The sequence below is a fragment of the Gossypium raimondii genome, chromosome 5, assembly GCF_025698545.1.
Source record: "Gossypium raimondii isolate GPD5lz chromosome 5, ASM2569854v1, whole genome shotgun sequence".
NCBI lineage: Eukaryota > Viridiplantae > Streptophyta > Magnoliopsida > Malvales > Malvaceae > Gossypium > Gossypium raimondii.
Genome location: NC_068569.1, coordinates 20,336,509 through 20,361,786, shown reverse-complemented (window position 1 = coordinate 20,361,786; position 25,278 = coordinate 20,336,509). Strand labels below are relative to the sequence as shown.

Below are 25,278 nucleotides of genomic sequence, written 5' to 3'. Positions count from 1 at the left end.
TAATGCTTAACCCATCCTAACCACCTAGACTACAACAAAGTTGTTATCATTTTATAAAAATATTATTTAAGTCTTTTCTCTGATCTTATTTATCATCACTCAAATATTCAGGGCTTTTACCATACCATATAATCTACTTTCTGCTATCCAAGCACTACTTTATGTTAATATTGAAATTTCTACATCATTTATAGTGCATGAGCTAACAGTGATTTGCTCTTAAATCAATTGTAAATACATCAAAAAAATTATATGGTATCATTTAGTAAATATCTGAAGACCGATTATTTAACTTAAAACCACAAAATTCTAATAAAAGCACCCTCAAAAGTACCCACAACATACCACCCCGTTCCATTTTATAGATAGATTGAAAACCCAAAAATAAAGTATAATAAAGAAATCATATTTCTGTTATGATTTCTAAAATCCAAATTAATTGACATTGCCAAAAATTCTCTCTTCTTTCTGTTGACAAAATCAAAATAATGTTTCCAGTTATTTAACAATGTTTTCTTCAATTCCTATATGACAAAAAAAGGTACTAAAATACTAATACATTAGTTTGTTCATAGTGCTTCCAAGTTAACAGAGTCTATCCATCACTAACACTCTTCACTTACTTTCTTAATGTAGTCTTTCCTTTTCCAACATCAAAACTAAATTAATATATAAGCAAACAACAACATAGAGAGAGTATACATTACAACTTACAAATCCAGAATCTGCTTCAATTGATTTTTTTTCTTTCCCTATTTAAATTTAATGGAAAAGAGAGAATAGGAAAAACAAGGCCGAAGATTAATGAAATAACAAGGATAAAGCATAGGGCCAACTGACCTACTGGTGAAGCAAAAATGATATCCGAAAGCATAACAAAAGGTAATCATACAATTAGACTAGACTTTTCATGGCTTACAACAGGCTGTTCGGTCAGAGTTTTCTCCACAATTATACAACATTTCTTGGGAACATTCACTTTTGAAACTAAACTATCTATTCAAAGTAAAAACTAACATTAGTTCAATCATACCTGTTAGTGGATGATTTTCTGTACCAACAGGATCTAACAGTTTGGCGATCCCATTGATCAAGCAGAGATCATACAAGTCCTAATGTGTGCCAAGCAGAAAATATACAGCCTTTGGTTTTGTATTTTGCTCATAGCTATTCACCCAAATGCTAGTAAAATCTAATGAAGTTAATAACCTACACCTACAACAATCTGTTTCCCATCCCAAAAAATGAAGTGAAAATAAGTTATCAATCTGAGTTATCCATAATCGAAAAGGTAAAGGCATTATACCGTGAAAACAGATCATATCATGTTATGTCCTCCGAGTGCAAGGTCTTTCTAACTCTTCTTGCGAGTCGCATTCAACTTCTCCTCAAAGTGTAGAGTACTGGCAGCAGATAGAAGCATGTCCATTCCACCTCTACTTCTATCAGATTCCTCTTTCTCTCTCTGATTCGGGCTCAATTCCAGATTACCATATGCCATTTTACCTCCTACGCCCTTCATTTTCAGCTTACTTTCATATGCTCTTTTAGCTCTCTGTATTCGCTGGATCCCAGCATCACATTTTCTACAAAACCATTTTCCGCTTGGGATTGAAGTTCGTGGTGGTTTCATGCAATAAATGTGGTATGCAGCATCACAGCCATCACATAAAACAATCTTATCATCATCTTTGTCAGCAAGGCAAGCTCTACATAGACAAGAAGGGCAGTACCAGCGAGAACAATATGTTTTTAACTGCTTCATTGTCAGGCACCTAACATGGTAATATTTATTGGGGCAGTAAGGATGCTCGCAACTCCTTAACTCCTCACCTTTGACAAAATTACCTCCACAAATTTTGCAAACACGCCGGGTTTTGCTCCCCGGTGATAACTGAAGCCCATTACCAACACTACAGTTTGAATTTTCTTCCAATTCAGTAAATGTTTCAAAATGTTCATTATAATTTTCATCAGCAACATTGCTGTTGAGAGTCCGTGGGGCATTCAGTCTGTTACATATCACACAGTTCTCATGTGGAGACCCCATTCCATTACCGGTGCAGCTGGCACAATACCAACTTTTTCGAGGAATCATTTTCACAGCAGGCTCAATACAGGCAACATGGTACATTTCCTCACATGAATCACATACAAAACAATCCTTTCCATCTGCTTTCTCCCCACAATACCTGCAAGTGCAAACTTTAAAGACACCACAAGCTTCAATTTGCTCCGGTTTAGCAAGAGTTTCTGATTCCCGAGTACAGAACTGTTTTTCATTGAACAAAATTCAGAATATTTCTCAGGCATGAACCCAACTTTTAAATCAGATTCTTAACATATAATATAGATTACTTGCATGTAATGCAATTAAAACTAGAGAACAATTCAAGACAGAGTCCTACTGTGTCGAAATCAATGTTCTATACAAATGCTGAATTCAAATAGCCCTCAAAGTGCTCTACAAATACTAAATTCAGATAGCAAAGAAGAACAGAATATGACTACAAGATGACACCAGGAAACATGCCGGATCCTGTCATACAAACAAGCAGGATAGATAGAAGGCAACCAACTAGCCAGCATGAAGGCTATAAAGGTTTACTTGAATTTCCCACACCATTAGGGTGTTTAAATAAGGAAACCAAAATAACAGAGGGCCCAGTTGACAATTTTGAAGCCCAAAAATAAAGACGAAATTCTATATATGGGAATCCTAACCCACCAGTCCACTGCAGCACTTCCGTTGAAATCAGTCCAAACATAAGAGCAGTGGAAATTCCGAAGTCTAGGCTTACATCAATTTTTATCCAAGCTCTGAAACACCAAATGCACCCCTAAATTACCCAATATGGCTCTTTTTTGACATAAAAGTTAAGAATGCATCTACAACTAAAGTTTGAAAAAACAGTAATGCATTCTGCTGATACAAGCATGCCAATGCACACTATAAGCTAATTCATGAATGCTTACCTCATGTTTCTCCTTTTCAGCACTGCCACCAGAACATCCAACCTGAAAGATTGAAGAAAAAGCATCACATAACTCACTATCAAAGCAATAGTTTTTTTAAGCAAATTACTAAAATTCAAAAAACAAGAGAAGCACAGTGTATGGTCATTAACTCACTTGTTCACTACAGGAAGCACTTGTAATGTTTGAAAGGCTCTTCGCAAGGGATATAATTTCTGATCCAAGTCCTTGAAGTTTTCTCCATACCTGCACCGGAGGTATTTAGGTTAAGAGTAATATATATATACACACACACTACAGGAAGCAGCCATTTTGATTTCTTCTGGTTACTTTATAAGCATTTCATTTTTCTTTAGAAAATGCATCAAACTTTAGATTAAAGTTGTGTGTATATTAAAACATATTAAACTCCAAGGCTTTTTGTTTCCTTCTAACAACAGACAAACTCATTAATGGAACTAAACGAATCAACAAAGATGATCTGATAACAGCTAATGAACCACAAAGATTGTTTGGAGATGTGCAATTTAAAGAAAAAATTGACATGGGAAGAAAGAAAGAATGAACAGTAAGGGTATCAAAAGAGAGATTATTAATTAGCTTCTTTGGAAATGTGTAACTTCAGTCTAGTGAAGCAGAAAAGAAAAATAATTTGAAATCTGTAGTAATGAAATGAAAGGGTACCACAGGAGACAAATAAGGACATTATCGTCTCAAAGCGTATTGCCCTAAACTAGCAGAAAAGGAATAACACCATGTATGCACAAACATAATCAACGAGAAACAAGATTAAAAAAAGGCTGATAATCAAAGATAAATAATTACTCTTTATGCAGAGAACTAGAATTAAGAACAATTGACTTTCTTTTAGGAAGATAATAAACAATTTTAAGCCTTCTGTTTATTACTACCTCCTTTTCTAACTCTAAGCAGTGGACATGACTTGCAATACAGAGGGTTTAATCCTTCAGCCAAGTTCTTGTGACCATCAATCAGCACAGTTAGATGAATGAAACTAAAGGCAGGCGTTTAACTGCACAAGAGCAATTGATTCAAGTTGTAGGAACAAATCAGATTCAAACGCTTTGTGGAGCAATTAGCGATTGAACCGGCCATTAAGCCATGTTCTAGTGATAAGCAAGGCACCCCAATTTAACTCTTCCCTATCATTAATCATCAAACAGACCTCCTAAACACTTAAGTCATATACAGGCAAGAAGAAATCAAATACACCAAAGTCCTAAGAAGCTGAACTGTCGTTTTACTAGTAGGCATACTGGGTTTATGTTATACTAGATTAGTCTAGTAGCTGCTTTAGACAAAAGAAAACTAGCCCTTTTAAGGTGGAACATTGGCCTTCTCTGTGAAAAAGAAATAGCTTGTAGGTAAACTCAATGGAAAACAGCGTTAAAATGCTTCCGATCACTCTAACTTTGCCTGAAGTTAAAAGGAAAGGCTCATTATCAATGCACTTACAATTATAAACAGAGTACCTTCAAGAAATTAAAAGGTCCCTTACATTGAGACTTCAATCTGGACAGAATTAGTAAAAGCCTATATCAGTAAACAACAGATTCTTGAATCATTGCAAATATGCCAAAGAAGAAGAGAAGAATTGATTTGAAGTTTCACATCAAACCTCTCTTCATCGAATATTGGCAAAGAATTTATCTGAAGTCTCACAATGACCCTAATTCTCACAACACATAATTAACTATGAGTTAGATGGGAACTTCTTTAAATTCAAGCTGTTGACAAAGAGTAACTCCCCTATTTATAAGTGTTCCTTTGTTCATTTTGTGAACTTTTAACAATCACTGCCATTGAAAATAAATTAAATTCTGAACTCTTCAATTGTTTTAAAGAACGCAGACACACACACACATATAGCATGAAGCTGTTTCACTTATCAACATCTTGGTTTTTCGGGGTAAAGAAAAAGCCAAACATTATTACCTTTTAACTAAGCAACTCCATTCAAGCAATGCATACAAATAAAAATGGTCAAATAAATTACCTCCTGAATATCTGATGTGAAAAGCATAGGTGATTGTTCATACTCTCCCTCTTTCATCCTTGAGTTTATTAGACTTAAGTGAAAAAGATTGTCAAGCTTAATCCCTTGGAAATTCTCTAAGAGAAGCTTACACAACGTTGTGAACTTTTCTGAAATTATAACATCAAAGAAAACACGTTGACACCTCTCAGTGGTAGTTTGAGTATTTAATTCCTTATAAGACCCATTAGATATAATAACACCCTCCAGCTTCTCAGCAGTATGCTGAGTTCCATTAGGAATCTGCCCGGCTTGTGGAGAGCAGTTCTGTTTATCTTCATGACAAGTATCAGAATCCTGTGAAAGAATCATAAAACAACTTTTCAAATATATTATTAAGGAAACCAACAAGAAAAATACCACTGGAATACGTCATAGACCATATGGAGTTCAGATAACAGCACAAACCTTAACTGTCACATTACAACCATTTTCTTGATGAAATAAAAGTGCATCTTGAATGGAACGCCGTATACCACCTTCATCATCACTTAAAAACTGATGCATGTTCTCCAATACAACATTTCTCCACTTCCTTTGTAGACGATAATTGGAATCATTTAAAGAAGCACAATGATCTGTAAAAGGAAGAGTGACCTGCCCACAAAAATTAGAATCCCTTAGCATGTTAAACAAATCAAACAAAACAACTGTTCTTAGGACAAAACAATAACAAAGACCACAACATGTCAGCCCAAATAGAATACTCAGGTACTCATATTAAAAAAGGAAAGAAAGAAAGAAAGACAATATTGCATGTTTCACTAATGCAATTAAATAAATGATATAACTACAAATTTCCCACAAAGAGAGATTAACTAACAGCTATCAATTATATTTCTAGACATCAAAAACTCACATATTTATCTCATATTATGCACACCAGTTTTGGACTTAACACAGTAGCTTGAAATTGTATTTTATGTACCCAACGACCCAGTCACACCTTCTGCTCATACTCATAGGATAGTCTCCAGGCAGAGCTTTCCATCTAATTGCAAACAAGTTAATATTTTTCAATCCATAATCCAAATCTAAAATAAGAAAGCTCTTTAACTGAAGGAAAAACAAATGTCGTAACAAGAATTGGAGAACAGAATCAGAATAAGCCTATCTCAACATTTAAATAGTACAAGAAAGAAAGATACTTAGCGTCTATAACTTCTAACATACATATGGAAACACATTAATCGAAATCTACCTGGTCTATAGAAGCTCTCCCACCATCTTGCACTTCAATATTTGAACTTGACCTTAACTGTCTCCGCCTCTTATATGTTCGTAAATTCTCACTTGCCCCAGAACTCCCATCACCAGAATCATTTGCAAATTCAGACCCAAACCCATTATTCATTGGTTCAATCTTGAAGCACCTAATCTCCTCCCCAATCTCTGCTCCTTCACTGTTGATTGTCCCCTCTTCAACACCCATCTCCACCTTCACAAAACAGAACAAAACCCTAGTTTTCCAAGCATATCACCACAGAGTTAGGATATCTCTGTAATAAACCAACATTATCTTTCAAATTCACGTTAAATTATAACATAAGCACTTCAAAAATCATCAGATTAGACGAAAAAACAAGCGAATTCAGTAAAACAAAAAAATAGGCATACAGAAAACAAAGGGAATATCCAAAAAGAAAATAGAAGTCTAAATATATCATCCCCCAGCTTCACCAAAAAACGATAAAAGAAATCATCCAAACTAAGCTAAGTAATTCAAATGAACTTCACTAAGAATCATTTGAAGATTAAAAACAATAAATCAAATTAATAAACAACTTCATTATTCTCTGTCTTTTTTCCCTCCTGCATTTCCTTGAGTACCAAACACCAAATAACAAGAAAAAAAATAGTAAAGAAGGAGGAAGGTTTACCTGAGTTGAAAATATGAGACCTGAAATTGAAACCCTAAAAAATTGGAAAATTGTTTTACTATTATTTTCAGTGAGAAACTTCGGCTTTGCTGTGCAGCTTCCCCGTCTTATCCGTGTATTTTTTTTTTCTCAAGAAAAAAGAAATGAAAATGGTAACTACAGCAGTATTTGAGTTTACTTTTCTTTTGGCATTTTTCTTTGTACTTCTTTTCAGGGTTTAATTCTATCTGAAGTCCTTGTACTCTCTGTATTTTTAAAATTTAATCTTTCAATTTCTAATTCCAAAAATTTAATCTATGCACTTATCTTATTTAAAAAATTAAAGTTGAAATCAATTGATATCACTACTAATAAATTTTATTAAATTTGAACATGTGATATTTTAATATTCAAATGCTTGATTTAAAAATTAAAATTCAATTGAACATGTATTCAAAGTTAACCAATTTTAATTGATAAATTTATTAACTATACTTTAAGAGAAACTAAATTCTAAGAATTACAAGCATAAGTATTCATTTAAAGAAAAAGTAAACGGATTAAATTGTAGGAATTCAGAAAGTACAGGCACTGGGACAAAATTAGACCTTTGCTTAGTTGGGTCGGATCTGGAACTGGATGGTTCAGGTTGCCAGTGAGGAAAAACTGACAGGTGTCGGCTGCTCAAATGGCCGAAAACCCGAAAAGAGGTCAATAAACCAAAAAGGAAAGAAAAATCCGATGAAGTCAACTTGTGGGTCGGACCACAGATGGAGTAGTTATTATTTATATATACTATTTATTTTATTCTCTACATAAAGATCACAGATAATTACCATCCAATATAATTTTCTTTCTGTGACGATATTATTTTTATATACACGTACCCAAGCCTGTATAAATCAATAATAGATGTATCAAAAAAGGTTTGTTATTAATTTTTCCTAAGGTTAAAAAATACTAGTTTTAAAATTGTCAAAATAAAATTCTCAATTAAAATATATAAATAATAATAATTATAAAACGTGGAAAAGAGCATTCTTTTAGGGTTAAAAAGCAGCATTTGCCATTAGAATTAAAAAAAAATAGCAAATATCTCAAGACCGATTAGTTTACTTAAAACCAAAAATTTAATAAAAGAAGCACCTCAAAGTACCCATCCAGTATTGAACCCACACAATACCATCCATGTTCCATTTTATAATAGATGGACTGAAAACCCAAAAAAAAAAGTATAATAAAGATAATATTTCTGTTATGATTTGAAAAATACAAATTAATTACTTAAATTGACATAGCTAAAATGTTCTCTCATCTATTCTGTTGTCAAAATCAAAATCATTTTCAGTTATTTAACATTGTTTTCTTTAATTCCCTATAGGCAAAAAAAGTACTAAAATACTAATACATTAGGTTGTTTAACATGTAGCAACAACATACTGCTTCCAAGTTAATACAGTCTATCCACCAATAGCACTCTTCACTTAATGCATCTATGTCGAAATATTTTTTTCCAACAAAAAAAATACATATTCAAACATGGGTATAAAACAACTTCCAAAGAAGCGCCAGTCACATGAAATATAATCATAAAAAGATGAAAATGTAACACATTCATGTACCTAATACATACAGGATTCTAAACAACAAGGGCATTATTTTTTAATGAATCTACAAGCTTCAACATTGCAATCTTTTTTTTTCTTATGGTCAAAATAGTGTATATGTAATCTTTCCTTTTACATATCAAAAGCTAAATTAAAAATATATAACCAAACAACAATAGAGAGAGAGTAAATATTACAACTTACAAATTCCGAATCTACTTCAATTGATTTTTTCTTTCCCTACTTAAATTTAATGAAAATGAGAGATTAGGAAAAACAAGGACAAAGATTAATGAAATAACAAGGATAAAGCATAGAGCCAACTCACCTAGTGAAGCAAAAATTATATCCAAAAGCATAACAAAAGGTAATCATCCAATTAGACTAAACTTTTCATAGCTTACAACAGGCTGTTTGGTTCGAGTTTTCTCCACAATTATACAACATTGTTAGGAAACATTCACTTTTGACACTAAAACTATCTATTCTCAAACTACAAACTAACATTAGTTCAATCGTACCTGTTAGTGGATGATTTTCTGTACCAACAGGATCTTACAGTTTGGCAATCCCATTGATCAAGCAGAGATCATACAAATGCTATTCATTTTTGAATTCGTTTTTTGATCATAGCTATTCATCCAAATGCTAGTAAAATCTAATGAAGTTAATAACCTACACCTACACCAATCTGCTTCCCAGCCCAAAAAATGAAGTGAAAATAAGTTGTCAATCTGAGCTATCCATAATAGAAAAGGTAAAGGCATTATACCGTGAAAAACAAATCATATCATGTTATGTCCTCCGAGAGCAAGGTCTTTCTAACTCTTGCGATTTGCATTCAACTTCTCCACAAAGTGTAGAGAACTGGCAGCAGATAGAAGCATGTCCATTCCACCTCTACTTTTATCAGATTCCTCTTTCTCTCTCTGATTCAGGCTCGATTCCAGATTACCATATGCCATTTTACCTCCTACGCCCTTCATTTTCAGCTTACTTTCATATGCTCTTTTAGCTCTCTGTATTCGCTGGATCCCAGCATCACATTTTCTACAAAACCATTTTCCGCTTGGGATTGAAGTTTGTGGTGGTTTCATGCAATAAATGTGGTATGCAGCATCACAGCCATCACATAAAACAATCTTATCATCATCTTTGTCAGCAAGGCAAGCTCTACACAGACAAGAAGGGCAGTACCAGCGAGAACAATATGTTTTTAACTGCTTCATTGTCAGGCACGTAACATGGTAATATTTATTGGGGCAGTAAGGATGCTCGCAACTCCTTAACTTCTCACCTTTTACAAAATTACCTCCACAAATTTTGCAAACAAGCCGGGTTTTGCTCCCTGGTGATAACTGAAGCCAATTACCAACACTACAGTTTGAATTTTCTTCCAATTCAGTAGATGTTTCAAAATGTTCATTATAATTTTCATCAGCAACATTGCTGTTGAGAGTCCGCGGGGCATTCAGTCTGTCACATATCACACAGTTCTCATGTGGAGATCCCATTCCATTACCGGTGCAGCTGGCACAATACCAACTTTTTGGTGGAATCACTTTCAGAGCAGGCTCAATACAGGCAACATGGTACATTTCCTCACATGAATCACATACTAAACAATCCTTCCCATCCGCTTTCTCCCCACAAAACCTGCAAGTGAAAACTTTAAAGACACCACAAGCTTCAATTTGCTCCCGTTTAGCAAGAATTTCTGATTCCCGAGTACAGAACTGTTTCATAGAACAAAATTCAGAATATTTCTCAGGCATGAACCCAACCTTTAAATCAGATTCTTAACATGTAATACAGACTACATGCATGTAATGCAATTAAAAGCTAGAGAACAATTCAAGTTAGAGTCCTACTGAGTTAAAATCAAGATTCTATACAAATGCTGAATTCAAATATCCCTCAAAATGCTCTACAAATGCTAAATTCAGACAGCAACGCAGAACAGAATATGACTACAAGACGCCAGCAGGAAACATGCCTCATCCTGTCATAAAAACAAGCAGGATAGAAGCAAACCAACTAGCCAATGCACACTATAAGCTAATTCATGAATGCTTACCTCATGTTCCTCCTTTTCAGCACTGCCACCAGAACATCCAACCTGAAAGATAGAAGAAAAAGCATCACAATAAAATCATAACTCATTATCAATGCAATAGTTTTTCTTTAAGCAAATTACTAAAACTAAAATAACAAGAGTAGCACAGTGTATGTTCATTAACTCACTTGTTCACTACAGGAAGCGCTTGTGATGTTTGAAAGGCTCTTCGCAAGGGATATCATTTCTGATCCTAGTACTTGAAGTTTTCTCCATACCTGCACAGGAGGTATTTAGGTTAACAGAAATATATATATAGAATGATAACAAAAAGAACTGAATCTACTACAGGGAGCAGCCATTTTGATTTCTTCTGATTACTTTATAAGAATTTCATTTTTTCTTTAGAAAATGCATCAAACTTTAGATTAGTGTTGTGTGTGTATATTAAAACATGTTAAACCCCAAAGTTTTCTGTTTCCTTCTAACAACATACAAACTCATTAATGGAACTAAACGAATCAACTAAGATGGTCTGATAACAGCTTAAGAACCACAAAGATTGTTTGGAGATGTTCAATTTAAAGAAAAATTTGGCATGGGAAGAAAGAAAGAATGAACAGTAAGGGTATCAAAAGAGATGTTATTAATTAGATTCTTTGGAGATGTGTAACTTCGGTCTAGTGAAGCAGAAGAAATGAAAAATAATTTGAAATCTGTAGTAATGTAAAGAAAGGGTACCACAAGAGACAAATAAGAACATTATCGCCTCAAATTGTATTGCCCTAAACCTAACAGAAAAGGAATAATACATTTGCACAGGTTCATTGCGTGCAACAAAAAATTAGGGAAAACCAAGTACTCTATACCCCCCAAAAAAAAAAAGGAGAGAAAGTGCAATAATCAACTAGAAAGAGGATTTAAAAGAAGGCCGATAATCAAATATAAATAATTACTCTTTATGCATAGAACTAGAATTAAGAACAGTGTACTTTCTTTTAGAAAGATAATAAACAATTTTAAGCATTCTTCTTATTACGACCTCCTTCTCTAGCTCTAAGCAGTCAACAAGACTTACAATACATAGGGTTTAATCCTCCAGCCAACCTCTTGTGACCATCATTCAGCACAGTTAGATGAATGAAACTAAAGGCAGGAATTTAACTGCACAAGAGCAATTGATTCAAGTCGTAGGAATGAATCAGATTCAAAAGCTTTGTGGAGCAATTAGCGATTCAATTGGCCATTAAGCCCTGTTCTAGTCATTAGCAAGGCACCCCAATTCAACAGTAACTCTTCCCTATTATTAATCTTCAAACAAAACTCCTAAACACTGAAGTCGTAAACAGGCAAGAAGAGATCAAATATACCAAAGTCCTAAGTAGCTGAAGTGTCTTTTTACTAGTAGGCATACTGGGTTTATATTATACTAGATTAGTTTAGTAGCCTTCTCTGTAGAAAAGAAATAGCTTGTAGGTAAACTCAATGGAAAACAGTGTCAAAATGCTTCCGATCACTCTAATTTTGCCTGAAGTAAAAAAGGAAAGGCTAATTATCAATGCACTTACAATTATAAACAGAGTACCTTCAAGAAATTAAAAGGTCCCTTACATTGAGACTTCAATCTGGACAGAATTAGTAAAAGCCTATATCAGTAAACAGCAGATTCTTGAATCATTGCAAATATGCCAAAGACGAAGAGAAGAATTTATCTGAAGTCTCACAACAAACCTCTCTTCATTGAATATGGCAAAGAATTTATCAGAAGTCTCACAATGACCCTAATTCTCACAACACATAATTAACTATGAGTTAGATGGGAACTTCTCTAAATTCAAGCTGTTGACAAAGAGTAACTCCCTTATTTATAAGCTCTCCTTAGTTCATTTTTGTAAACTTTTAACAATCATAGCCATTGAAAATAAACTAAATTCCGAGCTGTTCAATTGTTTTAAAGAATGCCAACACACACGCACACACATAGCATGAAGCTGTTTCACTTATCAACATCTTGGTTTTCAGGGGTAATGAAAAAGCCAAACATTATTACCTTTTAACTAAGCAACTCCATTCAAGCAATGCATACAAATAAAAATGGTCAAATAAATTACCTCCTGAATATCTGATGCAAAAAGCATAGGTGATCTCTCGTACTCTCCCTCTTTCATCCTTGAGTTTATTAGACTTAAGTGAAAAAGATTGTCAAGCTTAATCCCTTGGAAATTCTCTAAGAGAAGCTTACACAAAGATGTGAACTTTTCTGAAATTATAACATCAAAGAAAACACGTTGACACCTCTCAGTGGTAGTTTGAGGATATAACTCCTTATAAGACCCATTAGATATAACACCCTTCAGCTTCTCAGCAGTATGCTGAGTTCCATTAGGAATCTGCCCGGCTTGTGGAGAGCAGTTCTGTTTATCTTCATGACAAGTATCAGAATCCTGTGAAAGAATCATAAAACAACTTTTCAAATATATTATAAAGGAAAACAACAAGAAAAATACCACTGGAATACGTCATAGACCATATGGATTTCAGATAACAGCACAAACCTTAACTGTCACATTACAATCATTTTCTTGATGAAATAAAAGTGCATCTTGAATGCAACGTCGTATACCACCTTCATCACCATTTAAAAACTGATGCATGTTCTCCAATACAACATTTCTCCACTTCCTTTGTAGACGATAATTGAAATCATTTAAAGAAGCACAATGATCTGTAAAAGGAAGAGTGACCTGCTCACAAAAATTAGAATCCCTTAGCATGTTAAACAAATCAAACAAACCAACTGTTCTTAGGACAAAAGAATAACAAAGACCACAACATGTCTGCCCAAATAGAATACTCAGGTACTCATATTAAAAAAAAAGAAATGCAATATTGCATGTATGACTAATGCAATTAAACAAATCATATAACTACAAATTTCCCACAAGGAGAAAGAATAAGTATACCTTTCATTACTGAACCAGAAGAATCGTAGAACTAAACTATAGGATAACTGAAATATAAATCAATTAACCATACCAGGCCCCTCAACATTGCATGTACAAAAGCACGAGATGAAAAAATTAATCCATAAAAGGTAACAAAAAATAAAATCTTAAATTCAAACATCTGCCCTGTCTTTTCCTTACAATTAAGACTTCCATTACTAAACCTCTGACTGACCTTAAAGAAGGAAATCCCAGCTTCAAAGTCACAAGATCTAGAAGCCTTACATAAAAGGGTTTTTCTAGTGTGAGTCAGTCAAAAGCCACATTAGAGAAGAAAAAGTTTCAGCTGCTCATCTGATAAAAGTTTAATCATTGTTAATTACTCAAATGCCATGTACCAGCCAAAATTTAATAAAATTACATCAAATTTAAATAAAAGAATTCATTGTATGGTATCAATTGTGGTGCTAAAGAATATATACAAATCTGCATATTTGTGTACCATATTGTGGTTGCAAACGAAAACATGAAATCTTGCTTTAGATATTGAGAAACTTTTCTGGTTTCATCATCCATGTGTTCCACGACAGGGTGGCATATGGGACCATATCTTGCTTCACTAAATTCAAAAGCTTCTGCTTAATCATTATCTATTAGTTACCTGAAGGTGGCTTGAAGTCATAATGCAGGAATTAGATCGTGCTGTGTGACTTATTTCTGATGCTGGAATTATATTTTTTCATAAAACATATGGGATTACATAGCAACAAAAACAGGAAACTTGACAAAAGGAGTATTACTTTCCTTGTGATACAGGACTAAAATTTGTGAAATACATCTCTCCTCTTCAACTGACAAATATGTGTCCATATGAGAAGAATTAAACATATTCGTGTCTGATGCTGAAACTTTCACAGGTTCAAGCAAGATTAAGATACACATATTGATGAAGCATTACAGAACTATACATGAGGCTTTCAGAGGATTTGTAGAATCAATATCTCCGCAAACATTTTCTAACACTCTCATTGCTCAAAGGGCAAAAAAAAAGGTTGAAAAAATGACCATTCAACCAACAAAGCCATCCTGAAAATCATTTGACTTTCCAAATACCATCATTACATAACAACCATTCATTATATTTCTAGACATCAAAAATCACATATTTATCTCATATTATGCACACCAGTTTTAGACTTAACACAGTAGCTTGAAATTGTATTTTATGTACCCAACGACCCAGTCACACCTTCTGCTCATACTCATAGGATAGTCTCCAGGCAGAGCTTTCCATCTGATTGAAAACAAGTTAATATTTTTCAATCCATAATCCAAATCTACAATAAGAAAGCTCTTTAACTAAAGGAAAAACAAATCTTGTAACATGAATTGGTGAACGTAATCAGAATAAGCCCATCTCAACATTTGAATAGTACAATAAAGAAAGATACTTAGCATCTATCACTTCAAGCATACATATTGAAAAACATTAATCAAAATCTACCTGGTCTGTAGAAGCTCTCCCACCATCTTGCACTTCAATATTTGAAGTTGACCTTAACTGTCTCCGTCTCTTATATGTTCGCAAACTCTCACTTGCTCCTGAGCTCCCATCACCAGAATCGTTTACAAATAAAGGCCCAAACTCATTATTCACTGGTTCACTCTTGAAGCACTTAATCTCCTCCACAATCTCTGCTCCTTCACCGTTTCTTGTCCCCTCCTCAACACCCATCTCCACCTTCACAAAACAGAACAAAACCCTAGTTTTGCAAGCATTTCACCACATAATTAGGATATCTCTGTAATAAACCGACATTGTCTTTCAAATTCACATTTTCAAAAATCATTAGATTAGACGAAAAAACCAAGCAAATTCAGTAAAAAAAAAAAAAACCTTTAGGCAGACAGAAAACAAAGGAAATATCCAAAAAGAAAATTGAACTCTAAATAAATCATCCCCTGCTTTAGCTTCACCAAAAAACGATAAAAGAAATCCAAACTAAGCTAAGTAATTAAACTGAACTTCACTACTTACTAAATTAAGAATAATTTGAAGATTAAAAACAATAAATCAAATTAATAAAACAACATTATTCTGTCTTTTTTCCCTCCCTGCATTTTCTCGAGTACCGAACACCGAATACCAAGAAGAAATCTAAAGAGAAGATAAAAATAAAGAAGAAGAAGAAGAAGGAAGGTTAACCTGAGTTGAAAATTTGAGACCTGAAATTGAAACCCTAAAAAATTGGGAAATTGTTTCACAATTATTTTCCGTTAGAAACTTAGCCTTTGTGCTGCAGCTTCCCCGTCTTATCCGCGTATTTGATTTTACTTCTGTTTGAGTTTGAGTTTGAGTTTGAGTTTGAGTTTACTTTTGTTTTGGCCTTTTTCTTTGTACATTTTGTATAGGGTTTAATTGTGTCTATAGTCCTTATCCTCTGTATTTTTAAAATTTAATCTTTCTATATTTGATTTAAAATTTTAATTTATTTAATTTCATTAAATTTGAACATGCCATATTTAAAATTTCGGTTGTCACGTTGCCAGTAAGGAAAAACATATATATATTTAATATTTCTTTTTTCTTGTCAGATTTTAACCAATTTTTATAGATTACTCTAACTTTACTCTATTTATTTTAATATTTCATCAAACTTCAAAATTATTTTATATTATCATCCCTTGATTCTATTTTAATAAAAAATTCTTCTCTTTTTTAAAAATAAGTAAATGGAAGAAATAAAGGGTGGCTTTAGTTTTCAGCATCTTATAAAAATGGGATATTATCAGAAATAATCCTTGAAAGCTCGTCAAAATTTTAATGTAGTTCATAAAAGTAAATCATAATATTCATCTTAAAATTGTATTTCTTTAACATGTAAATCATAAATTTTCATTTTATTAATAATTGTATTTCAGTGCTTTAATTTTTAAGTCTTATAATGATTTTTAATTTAAATAAAAATATAGTTTAGTATTTTTAATTCAAAAAATTTTAAATATAATTTTAAATTGAAAGCAACATGTAAAAATTTGATCAATTTTAAGGAATATATTGAAAATTTTAAGATGTAACTAATAAATTTTAAATATAATTTTGAAGTGTATGGACTAAATTGAAATTTTAACAAATTTTAATGATCATTTATGGTATTATTCAATTTTTAGACTATGGAGGGGAGGTCGGGTCGGGTCTTCAAATATCCGACTTCCGTTTTTTATCTTAAAAAAAAAGGAATAATATCATACATGATCCCTGACATTTCATTAACATTTCAATTTAGTCCATCCACTTCAAAGCTATATTTAAATTTTGTTAGTTTCATCTTAAATTTTTCAATATTGTCCCTAAAATTTGTTAAGGAGGTACAATTTTTAAGATGAATATTATGATTTACTTTTAAACCTGCAAAATGAATGGACTATATTGAAATTTTGACGATCTTTCAAGGATTATTTATGATAATATCCCATCTTTTAATAAGATAAGCAGGCATGAAAACTGAAAGAAAAAAGAAAGTTATGGGAACGGGGAAGTCGGCATGTGGAGGTGCCGTCTTCCCTAGTCATGTATTCCAAAGTCCGCTCCTCCAATTCCCGATTTCTAACTATTTCAATAAAAAATTCATTAACCCCACTAATTTGTTAAATAAGTTTTCAAACTAATATATATGGTTAAAAAAGGCACATTTTGATGTGAAATCAGTGAATCAATCCATTACCACAAGTTTTCATGAAGATAGTCGAACAGCAAAGCGCCAAACCCCTGCTTGATGGAGCTTTTTTGGGTTTAATAATATGGATAAGGTTATTAAAAAAACTTGCTAGTAGTTAAAGATTGAAAATTTTGATGATCTTTTGGTTGGAGATTTCTGGGTTATTTTATGTGTATATATAAATTATTTATCAAAAAGTTATTTTGTATCCTTACTAAATAGCAACTGTCGTAAATGTACAAATTACAATGGAAAGAATTCTGCTAGTATAAACCTATGCTATTAATGCACTAGGGCTAGGCAATAAGCTAAAACAATATATCATCCTAAAAATTAGACACATTTCTCCTTTTGGGTTCATCAAAAAACAATATATAACAAAGTTTTAATTTAGTTAACACTAATAATGTTACAAACTCTTGCAAGTTGCGAATTCTAGCCGTGTAAAGTCCTCTTCGGATGAATATCTTAGTTAAGAGTTTGAGGGTTGAAGGTAGACGTAGAAATGCTTGATCTTACATGCAATGAGTTGCAGTTTCTTTCTATGCGAGCTTTCAGTTCATATACTAAAAGGCTGGGAAAGATATACTCAGAGGCGAATTTAAGGGGTGGCAGGGGCCGGCCCCCTCTAAAATGTAAAATTATTATTTAGACTTTTAAATTTTTTTTTAAATTAGTAAAAATAAAATTACACTTTAACCTCCCTAAAATTATAAAAATTCGATTTAATTTTTTAAAATTTATAAAAATATAAACTAAAAAAAATTAAAATTTCATTCTGTCTCTAAAAAATGGTTTTGGCTTCGCACTGTACATACTGCTAAAACATGGTCTCATTGATGTTCATATCCAATATGGACATCACATGCGTTTCTCAGAGATCAAAACTTTCCAGCTTGCATGTGGGCCTTCACTTGTTTCATGTAGTGCAGGCACCCAACCCATTTCTTTTGCGATTTCTTCAAGTTCACCCATTATGGTTACCGAGTCCTGTATATATACACGTCCACCGGGTCTTAATATCCGGTCCATCTCGAGCATGATGGTTGAGATATTACACCTGCAACAAACAAGATATGGGCACAAGAAACTTTACATGAAGAATGTGAATTAACAAAGGGCACAAGCAGGAAAAAGAAGGATGAATAAATTACCTCTTCTTCTCAACGGAGAAAAGACCTGCTGCATGCAATAGGTCATATGTTCTTGGATAAGTATCAAATGGCTCACACCTGTGTACAAAATTGAGAATCATGATTATGAAAGCAATAGGCAAAAAAAATCAAGTGCATTGTGTTAAAAGAAGAATTTGAATATAAGAGTTGAGTCTATACCAGTCATGCATAACTCCTATAAGGCCACGATCATAAATTACAGGCAAGGTGTTGAACCCACTAACAGGAACAACATTCATAACCCAACAATCAACCTGGAGATCATGTAATGCTGCTGCAAACCTGTCAGAGTCGAGATAAACAAAAATTACAAAATAATAACAATGCATTTTTACAAAAAAGTGTATGCAGTGGCATGATGTATAAGATGTTACCCTCCAAGTCCAGCTCTCATGTCCATCACATTACGTAGTTTCATATCTTTCCAGTGATATGCACGTACATAGTTCTCTATTATTGCGTTCAAGTATTTTGACTCTGCTCTAAAGATTTCCTTTCTGGATATGTGGGCATCCATGTCTATTGTTTGAAGTCTTTCAGGTGGATAGTGAAGACGTTCAGGCCATGCGCTAACATTTGAGCCATAACCATTCCCTGGCAATGGAGTGATGCAGGTCCTCAAATTAGTGTACCTGCAATAGTCATATTTGCAACTTCTTAAGAGCAGTTCAACTTTCACTAGTTAAGTGCCATTTTATTGGAAAAAAAAACACTACTAACAAGAAAGCACCCAGCTACTCCGTAAGAGAATATTATTCAAGTTTGTCCTAAGCGGTGTGAACTCTCCTAAGCGTCCCAACTCCCTACTCTCTCTAATTTTTAAATGCCAAGCTTAGACAAGGATTTCTAAATTCTTCTTCTATGCCACTTTGTAACTTTATTTGTTAACTATTTATGTAAAAACGAAAGAGATTGGTCTAACCACTTGGATTAACCATTAGAGTTCATGTCTATATGTAAATGGCTACAGAAAAATAATTTCTATCTTTTAATCACTAACTGAAGCTATCTGTGTTTGATAACAATTCGTTAAGAACATTAAGAGTTGGTTTGGTGCACAAAGTAGAATTAAAACACACCCAAATATTTTTGAACACATGGGTGGTTTCAGACGTTTAAACCTAAAGCTATTGATGCTTCACTACACCAGAGCCATGATCAGAAGAGAAATTTTAACAGAATAGTGCAGGATAATTAGTCAAAGAGATTAATCCACTGCCAAATACATTCATTCTTGTATTTTTTTCTAGTGTCGTTATTTTTGGTAAATGTATGTGTATTGAAGAAAAGCATACCAAACATTGTCTGAATTATCATCAAGATCACAAAGGGGAGGTAGCACTTTTGCATCACGATTAAGATAGCAACTATTGTTTAAAGGCTTCCTCCATATGGCAATATATCCCTCCTTCTTTACTAGTTCCCAGCAAATGCGAGTGGTAAGATCCCCCATTTCTGAAGAAGATAAGCTAAAAATGATAAGTGATTGCTAGGTATCAATCATGTTTTTTTTAATGCTGCAGTATTATTGAATACTAAAACGATGATAATGGTGGAATGAAGGGCATGGTCGATCAACGTATATACTACATGCATTTGAGGGGGTAGGGGTGAGGGGGGAGGTCCAAACAGAATAACCAGTTCAAAATATTTGAAGCATTTAAAACGGAATCAGGATGTCAAGAACTGTAAAAAACCCGAGTAATAGAGAGAGAAAGAGAATAACCAATTCAAAATATTTGAAGCATCTAAAACTGTCTCAGGATATCAAGCATTGTACAAAAGCTATGAAAAAGGGAGAGAAGGCAGCAAAAAACTTGAAATGGGGAGCTACCTTTCCATTGCTCTTGTAGGTTATCTTCATGTTTATCTACAGGCTTTGCAGCCCAGATAAAATATCCTCCAGCCCTAAGCATCCTGTTTGCCTCGAGAAGCAAAATTCCATCTTCATCACAGGCAAAAATACAAAGAAGTGTCAACATCAAAGATCCAAGATCAATATAAACCGTACATGAACTTACAGACAAAATCAATTAATTAAACTTACTGAGCATGCAAACACATACATGTGAAACACGGACACATACAAGTACACATCTGCATACATGCAATCCTAACCAGGTTGCAGTAATCGCATAAAAAAAAGAAGCTTCTTGAATTAATGCAAATAGAAGTTCTCAAATATTTCACGCTGTAGTAGCTGTTCAATACGAGATATGTTAAAGAAAAGAGAGCGTACCATCGCGAGTCCAATTAATGCCACAATTTGAACAATGTATCAGGTCAAAAGCCTGACTTGGATACAACAGGCGACGTGTAGCAAATACCGCAACCATGGCAGGCACTCCACGCTCCAGTGCAAATTGAATTTGGCTTCCATGAACATCTCTAGGTGCTATTGATAAGGTGGTAACATTGCGTTGCAGGAGAAAGGCACCAAAACTGGCAACTCCACCTCCAATATCTAATGCAACACGAATATGGTGGCCAAACGAAATCTCGGAAACCATCTGAATGCAAAGAGATCGTTATGAATGCCATGCAAAAGATTAGTGTTAAAACCAAGCAAAGATTGTGAAATCATAAAACCTGTGAAATCTGATTCAAATATCGATCTGCACCATGAATAAATTGTGTTCCACCTCCTGGGAAAATGAACTTATCTTCTTTTATTGATATCCAATTTTTCCCACCTCTATCTTCAACCAAACCAGCATGCGGCACATTGCTGAACCAAACCTGCAATTATAACTCACAATTAGCCAAAAAAACCTTTGATGAAATGTTTGACAAAGTAAAATATTTACTTTGAGGTATAGCACCAAAAGGAGATTTTAATATCCAATTTATTCATAATAGAAGTAATGATTCAGTTAAATTGCGTAACCTCTTGCTTATTGAATAAATTTCTTAACTTAACAAAAAAAAAGCACATATGTAAAAAAGGTCTATATAAAAAATTCAGTTAAATTTGAAGCATTTCAATAAAAACAACCACCATATCTAGACACAAGGATTAATACCAAATAACTCATCAACTTTACTAAAAATGGCAAATGGCAAAGGGAATGTATTTCACACATTAGACAACTAAATATTAAATCTGTTTATGGGTTGGGACTTGGGACCGGTTGGAGTTAGAATTTTGTTTTTTTTTTTGGCAAAGTATATATAATTTAAGTTGGGTTTAGGGGCGAAGTCAAAAATTTATTTAGGGGTCGAAATTATATTGTAATTTTTACAATAGTAAAAATACAATTTTACTATTTCAATAACCTATCTCTTTATAATTTTTAAAGATTAAATAATTTTTTTATCATTTTTAGGAGGTTAAACTATAATTTTATCTTTATTAATTTAAATTTTTATAGAAAGGAGGGAATAGTATGTATTTTTCATTGGGGTTTTCTTGGAAAAAATCGTTGCATCTTTCTACGATTTCTTATGAAAGATATTCAGTCCATTAGAATAGAAGTTAAAGAGGGTATTTATGCTCGTCGTGTCCTTTATATGGAAATCAGAGGCCAAGGGGCCGTTCCCTTGACTCGTACTGATAAGAATTTAACTCCACGCGAAATTGAAGAAAAAGCTGCTGAATTGGACCTTCATTTTTTCCACTTTCATTCATTGATTCACTCATTATTACGACGAGACAGGCATGTTTCTAGGGGTGTGCAAAATTCGGGTAAAACCGAAAAAATTCGGTTAACCGACCGATTTCGGTTAATCGGTCGGTTAACCGAATTTTTTCAGTCGGGGGTCGGTTAATTATTTTTGATTTTTCGGTTAACGGTTAATTCGGTTTGAAACCAGTCGGTTAACCAAATTTTTTCGGTTTAACCGAAAAAATTAATAAACAAAATTATAATATATAAATAGGCCTACTATTCACCTAAACCTAATCCAAACCCAAATATCCAACCCAACCCAATTACCCAACTCAACACAATCACAAAAATTACAAATAATTTAATAAATAAAATAAAATTCTAAAACTAAAACTAAAGTCTAAAAGTCTAAACAAATAATTTAATAAATAAATAAAAATTCAAAGACTTATGTAATGTTTTTAATTATGTAGTGATTTAATTCGGTTAATTCAGGTAATTCGGTTAATTCGTTTAATTTGATTAATTTTTAACCAAAAATAAAAAAAACATATAATTTTCGGTTAATTCGGTTAACTGACCGAATTAAACGAAAAAATTTTGGTTCGGTTAATTTTTTTGAAAAAATTTCGGTTCGGTGAACAGTTAAAAATTTTGAAATGTCAGTTAATTCAGTTAATGTTATTTCGGGTCGGTTAACCGACTGAACACCCTACATGTTTCTATCTCACACTAAGCCGATAAATTAACAAAAACTAAATTGAGAATTTTTGGAAGAGGCAGCAAGAAGTTATCGAAAATTATGTGTGTATTTTTTTAAAAAAATTAAGTTCGGTGGACAAAGCAAATCCCTTCATCATGTGTTTCGATAAACTAGATTAGATCTATATCGAATTACTAAAGGTACATATATTAATCAAATAAATGAATTTCATTAGCGAATTATGATTGGCCTTGAAACAATTCATCGTATTGATATTTATCAAACCTAATATTAATAAAACTATTTTACCCTCTACACTTGTAAATTAGAATTCTCATTCTGAGAGCTACTAGCCACTATGAGTCTAATAGGGCTAGAAGTCTAAAATTTGTTTTATTATTTAAAATATATTAAAAATAATAAAATTTGATTTATTATTAATAGTAATATATTTTTAAATTAAATTTAAATATCATAAGTCTGATCTTCTAACTGAATTTGAGGAATAACGCATACATTTGTTTCATTTAAATTATCTCACGTAAGGGACACGGAAATGTCTGCTGGAATGAAAGGAACAGAGGTGCTAGATCTGACATCTAATAACCCATCAACGATAAAACAAATAAATCCCAAAACGCAGTTGCTCGAGAAAAATTTTCTTACTGCAAAATCTAATTAATTTTTTAAAAAAATATGTAAATGAAAAAGAACTTTCAGGCGAAAACTAACCTCATCACGGCTCTGAGGCCACGGTATAGGAATCCGGTAACCTTCCGGCCTCGGAACTACACAGTCCAACGATTTATCATTTCCAGGACAATGCCTTTCGTATTTCTCCCCTTTGTCACTGTTATTAAACAGCTTAATAGCTTCCTCATTATCCAAACACGGTATATAATCTACTTTACTCCTCTCGCATACCTTATATTTCTCAAACCTCACCTTAACTTCACCACCACTCTTATTCTTCTTTTCCTTTTCTTCCTCTCCTCCTACCCCGTTGCCGTCGCTGAGCTCTGTAAGAGCACTTATGGAGATTGAATCCCACTCTCCGATAAAGAATTCGTCCGACATTGCTCCCGTTTCGTCGATTATCCCCGTCCTTCTCACTGCCGGAAGACGCGGCGGCGGTGAAGGTGGTGAAGGCGGAGGCGACATTTGCCGAGGTAGCGAGTAGTAACTGAAGGAGAAAGGAGAGGAGGAGGAGGAGAAGTAAGTGTAAAGGAAAACGAAGGAAAAAGAGAGGAGAGCCACGGCCGAAAATTTAACGAACTTCGGAGTTTTAAAGACATCAGTTATTGTCGCCATCGATGATGCCACGGTTGTTGTTGTAGAACTGGTTATTGGAGCAGTCGGCTTCATTTTGTTTGTATTTGTAAAAAACTTTTGGAGTTTTTATGATTTCTCCCTGGAAATTGATGGAAAACCTGCGAGGGAAAAAAACGACAGATTTTGAGTTCCAGAAAAAATTTGCTGGCAGTAAATTCGGTTTTAACCAAATTAACCTCCTGAAATCAAATTGGTTTTGTTTCACCAAAAAAAACATTTTTCAGTTTGATTATTAGTTTAACATATATAAAAATAACAATTATAAGTTAAATTAGTTTGGTATTAAAAATTAGGAGAAAAATATCAAAATTATACATGAATTATGATTTTATATGCAATTGAATACATAAACTTTGATTTGTGTAATTTTATACATGAAATTTTGATTTAATCTAATTATTGTAAATTATTAACCCAATTATCCGTATAACATTATTTTATGTTTGTATATTGCATACGTAAATAATTATATTTATCCAAGATAAAACTAAATTGATCTATTTAATTCTTTAAATGTGTATGATTAAATTAAAATTAAAGTTTCAAGTATATATTTGAATCACAATTAGGGTTTCACGTGTATATAAATTGCACGTTAAATCAAAGTTTATGTATAATTTTAAAATTTATCCCAACAAAAATTATTTTAAAATATATTAGATTATGGTAAGGTGTTGTGAATGAAAATAATATATTTTATATATATAATATGTTTTAAATTTATTTAACAATCATCATTGATGGAATGTTTAAAATTTATTTTAAATTTTATTAACATCGATTTAATTATTAGATATATTATTATCAATAAGTGTTGGATTCAATAATAAGTTATATTATAATCTTTAAAAAATAAATTTAATTTTGAAAATGATATTATTAAAAAGGTAAGTGTAAAATGATCTTAAAGAAAAACATTAGATATATAATTTTATGTTCTTTAATATAAAAATTATAATTATATAGAAGCATGAAAAAAAACATATTCATAAGCTTTATAACAAGTACATATACAATATGATATAATATTTAAAATCTTTAAAATGATATAATATTAATTTTAAATGTTTAAAATTTATTGATTTCTTAAATCACGTGCCCATGTCCATTGACGCGTTTATTTATTTTAATTTAATTAATTATATATGTATTTTACTTAATTAATTTAAAAATTATTAGTTTCTCAAATCACGTGCGCACGTATATTGATGTGTTTATTTATCTTAATTTAATAACTATATA

At 32.8% G+C, this 25,278-nt stretch overlaps 3 protein-coding genes across 6 annotated transcripts; all 3 read right to left on the bottom strand.

The window, feature by feature from the left end:
- Positions 1 to 873: 873 nt before the first annotated feature.
- On the bottom strand, positions 874 to 7,079 carry LOC105769716 (PHD finger protein EHD3). 3 transcript variants are annotated; one of them, XM_012590536.2, is made up of 7 exons: positions 6,913 to 7,079; positions 6,234 to 6,492; positions 5,441 to 5,629; positions 4,994 to 5,329; positions 3,133 to 3,222; positions 2,977 to 3,018; positions 874 to 2,272 (listed from the first exon to the last, which is right to left on the bottom strand). In XM_012590536.2, the coding sequence occupies exons 2-7, from the start codon at positions 6,462 to 6,464 to the stop codon at positions 1,355 to 1,357; spliced, it is 1,806 nt and encodes a 601-aa protein (XP_012445990.1). In that variant the 5' UTR covers positions 6,465 to 6,492; positions 6,913 to 7,079; the 3' UTR covers positions 874 to 1,354. The 3 variants fall into 3 exon arrangements, with proteins under 3 accessions (XP_012445990.1, XP_052487208.1, XP_012445991.1); XM_052631248.1 differs by having other exon boundaries at positions 6,234 to 6,531; positions 6,913 to 7,052; XM_012590537.2 differs by lacking the exon at positions 6,913 to 7,079 and adding an exon at positions 5,892 to 6,023 and having other exon boundaries at positions 6,234 to 6,380.
- Positions 7,080 to 8,856: 1,777 nt separating this feature from the next.
- Positions 8,857 to 15,871, bottom strand: LOC105769715 (PHD finger protein EHD3). 2 transcript variants are annotated; one of them, XM_012590529.2, is made up of 9 exons: positions 15,706 to 15,871; positions 15,004 to 15,262; positions 13,110 to 13,298; positions 12,666 to 12,998; positions 12,286 to 12,335; positions 12,140 to 12,179; positions 10,743 to 10,832; positions 10,576 to 10,617; positions 8,857 to 10,234 (listed from the first exon to the last, which is right to left on the bottom strand). In XM_012590529.2, exons 2-9 carry the CDS (start codon positions 15,232 to 15,234, stop codon positions 9,320 to 9,322), a joined length of 1,890 nt encoding a protein of 629 aa, XP_012445983.1. In that variant the 5' UTR covers positions 15,235 to 15,262; positions 15,706 to 15,871; the 3' UTR covers positions 8,857 to 9,319. The 2 variants fall into 2 exon arrangements, with proteins under 2 accessions (XP_012445983.1, XP_052487207.1); XM_052631247.1 differs by lacking the exons at positions 12,140 to 12,179; positions 12,286 to 12,335.
- A 2,057-nt stretch (positions 15,872 to 17,928) lies between these two features.
- LOC105765829 (probable methyltransferase PMT10) lies at positions 17,929 to 24,112 on the bottom strand. The gene is made up of 9 exons (XM_012585086.2): positions 23,437 to 24,112; positions 20,983 to 21,132; positions 20,633 to 20,903; positions 20,228 to 20,338; positions 19,689 to 19,848; positions 18,768 to 19,025; positions 18,553 to 18,675; positions 18,373 to 18,450; positions 17,929 to 18,278 (listed from the first exon to the last, which is right to left on the bottom strand). The coding sequence occupies exons 1-9, from the start codon at positions 24,067 to 24,069 to the stop codon at positions 18,080 to 18,082; spliced, it is 1,983 nt and encodes a 660-aa protein (XP_012440540.2). The 5' UTR covers positions 24,070 to 24,112; the 3' UTR covers positions 17,929 to 18,079.
- Positions 24,113 to 25,278: the final 1,166 nt, after the last annotated feature.

What these genes read in the sequence shown, in the direction of transcription:
- LOC105769716 (XM_012590536.2), bottom strand. Translation starts at nt 6,464, where the DNA reads ATGGGTGTTGAAGAGGGGACAATCAACAGTGAAGGAGCAGAGATTGGG. An exon ending in GTTGTAATGTGACAGTTAAG is followed by an intron (nt 5,330 to 5,440) that starts GTTTGTGCTGTT and finishes ATTCTTTCACAG; the next exon opens with GATTCTGATACTTGTCATGA. An exon ending in CTGAAAAGGAGAAACATGAG is followed by an intron (nt 2,273 to 2,976) that starts GTAAGCATTCAT and finishes AATGAAAAACAG; the next exon opens with TTCTGTACTCGGGAATCAGA.
- LOC105769715 (XM_012590529.2), bottom strand. Translation starts at nt 15,234, where the DNA reads ATGGGTGTTGAGGAGGGGACAAGAAACGGTGAAGGAGCAGAGATTGTG. An exon ending in TTGCATCAGATATTCAGGAG is followed by an intron (nt 12,336 to 12,665) that starts GTAATTTATTTG and finishes TGTGAGAATTAG; the next exon opens with GGTCATTGTGAGACTTCTGA. An exon ending in CTGAAAAGGAGGAACATGAG is followed by an intron (nt 10,235 to 10,575) that starts GTAAGCATTCAT and finishes TCTATGAAACAG; the next exon opens with TTCTGTACTCGGGAATCAGA.
- LOC105765829 (XM_012585086.2), bottom strand. Translation starts at nt 24,069, where the DNA reads ATGAAGCCGACTGCTCCAATAACCAGTTCTACAACAACAACCGTGGCA. An exon ending in CCTACAAGAGCAATGGAAAG is followed by an intron (nt 19,849 to 20,227) that starts GTAGCTCCCCAT and finishes TATCTTCTTCAG; the next exon opens with AAATGGGGGATCTTACCACT. An exon ending in ATAGGAGTTATGCATGACTG is followed by an intron (nt 18,451 to 18,552) that starts GTATAGACTCAA and finishes TTTTGTACACAG; the next exon opens with GTGTGAGCCATTTGATACTT.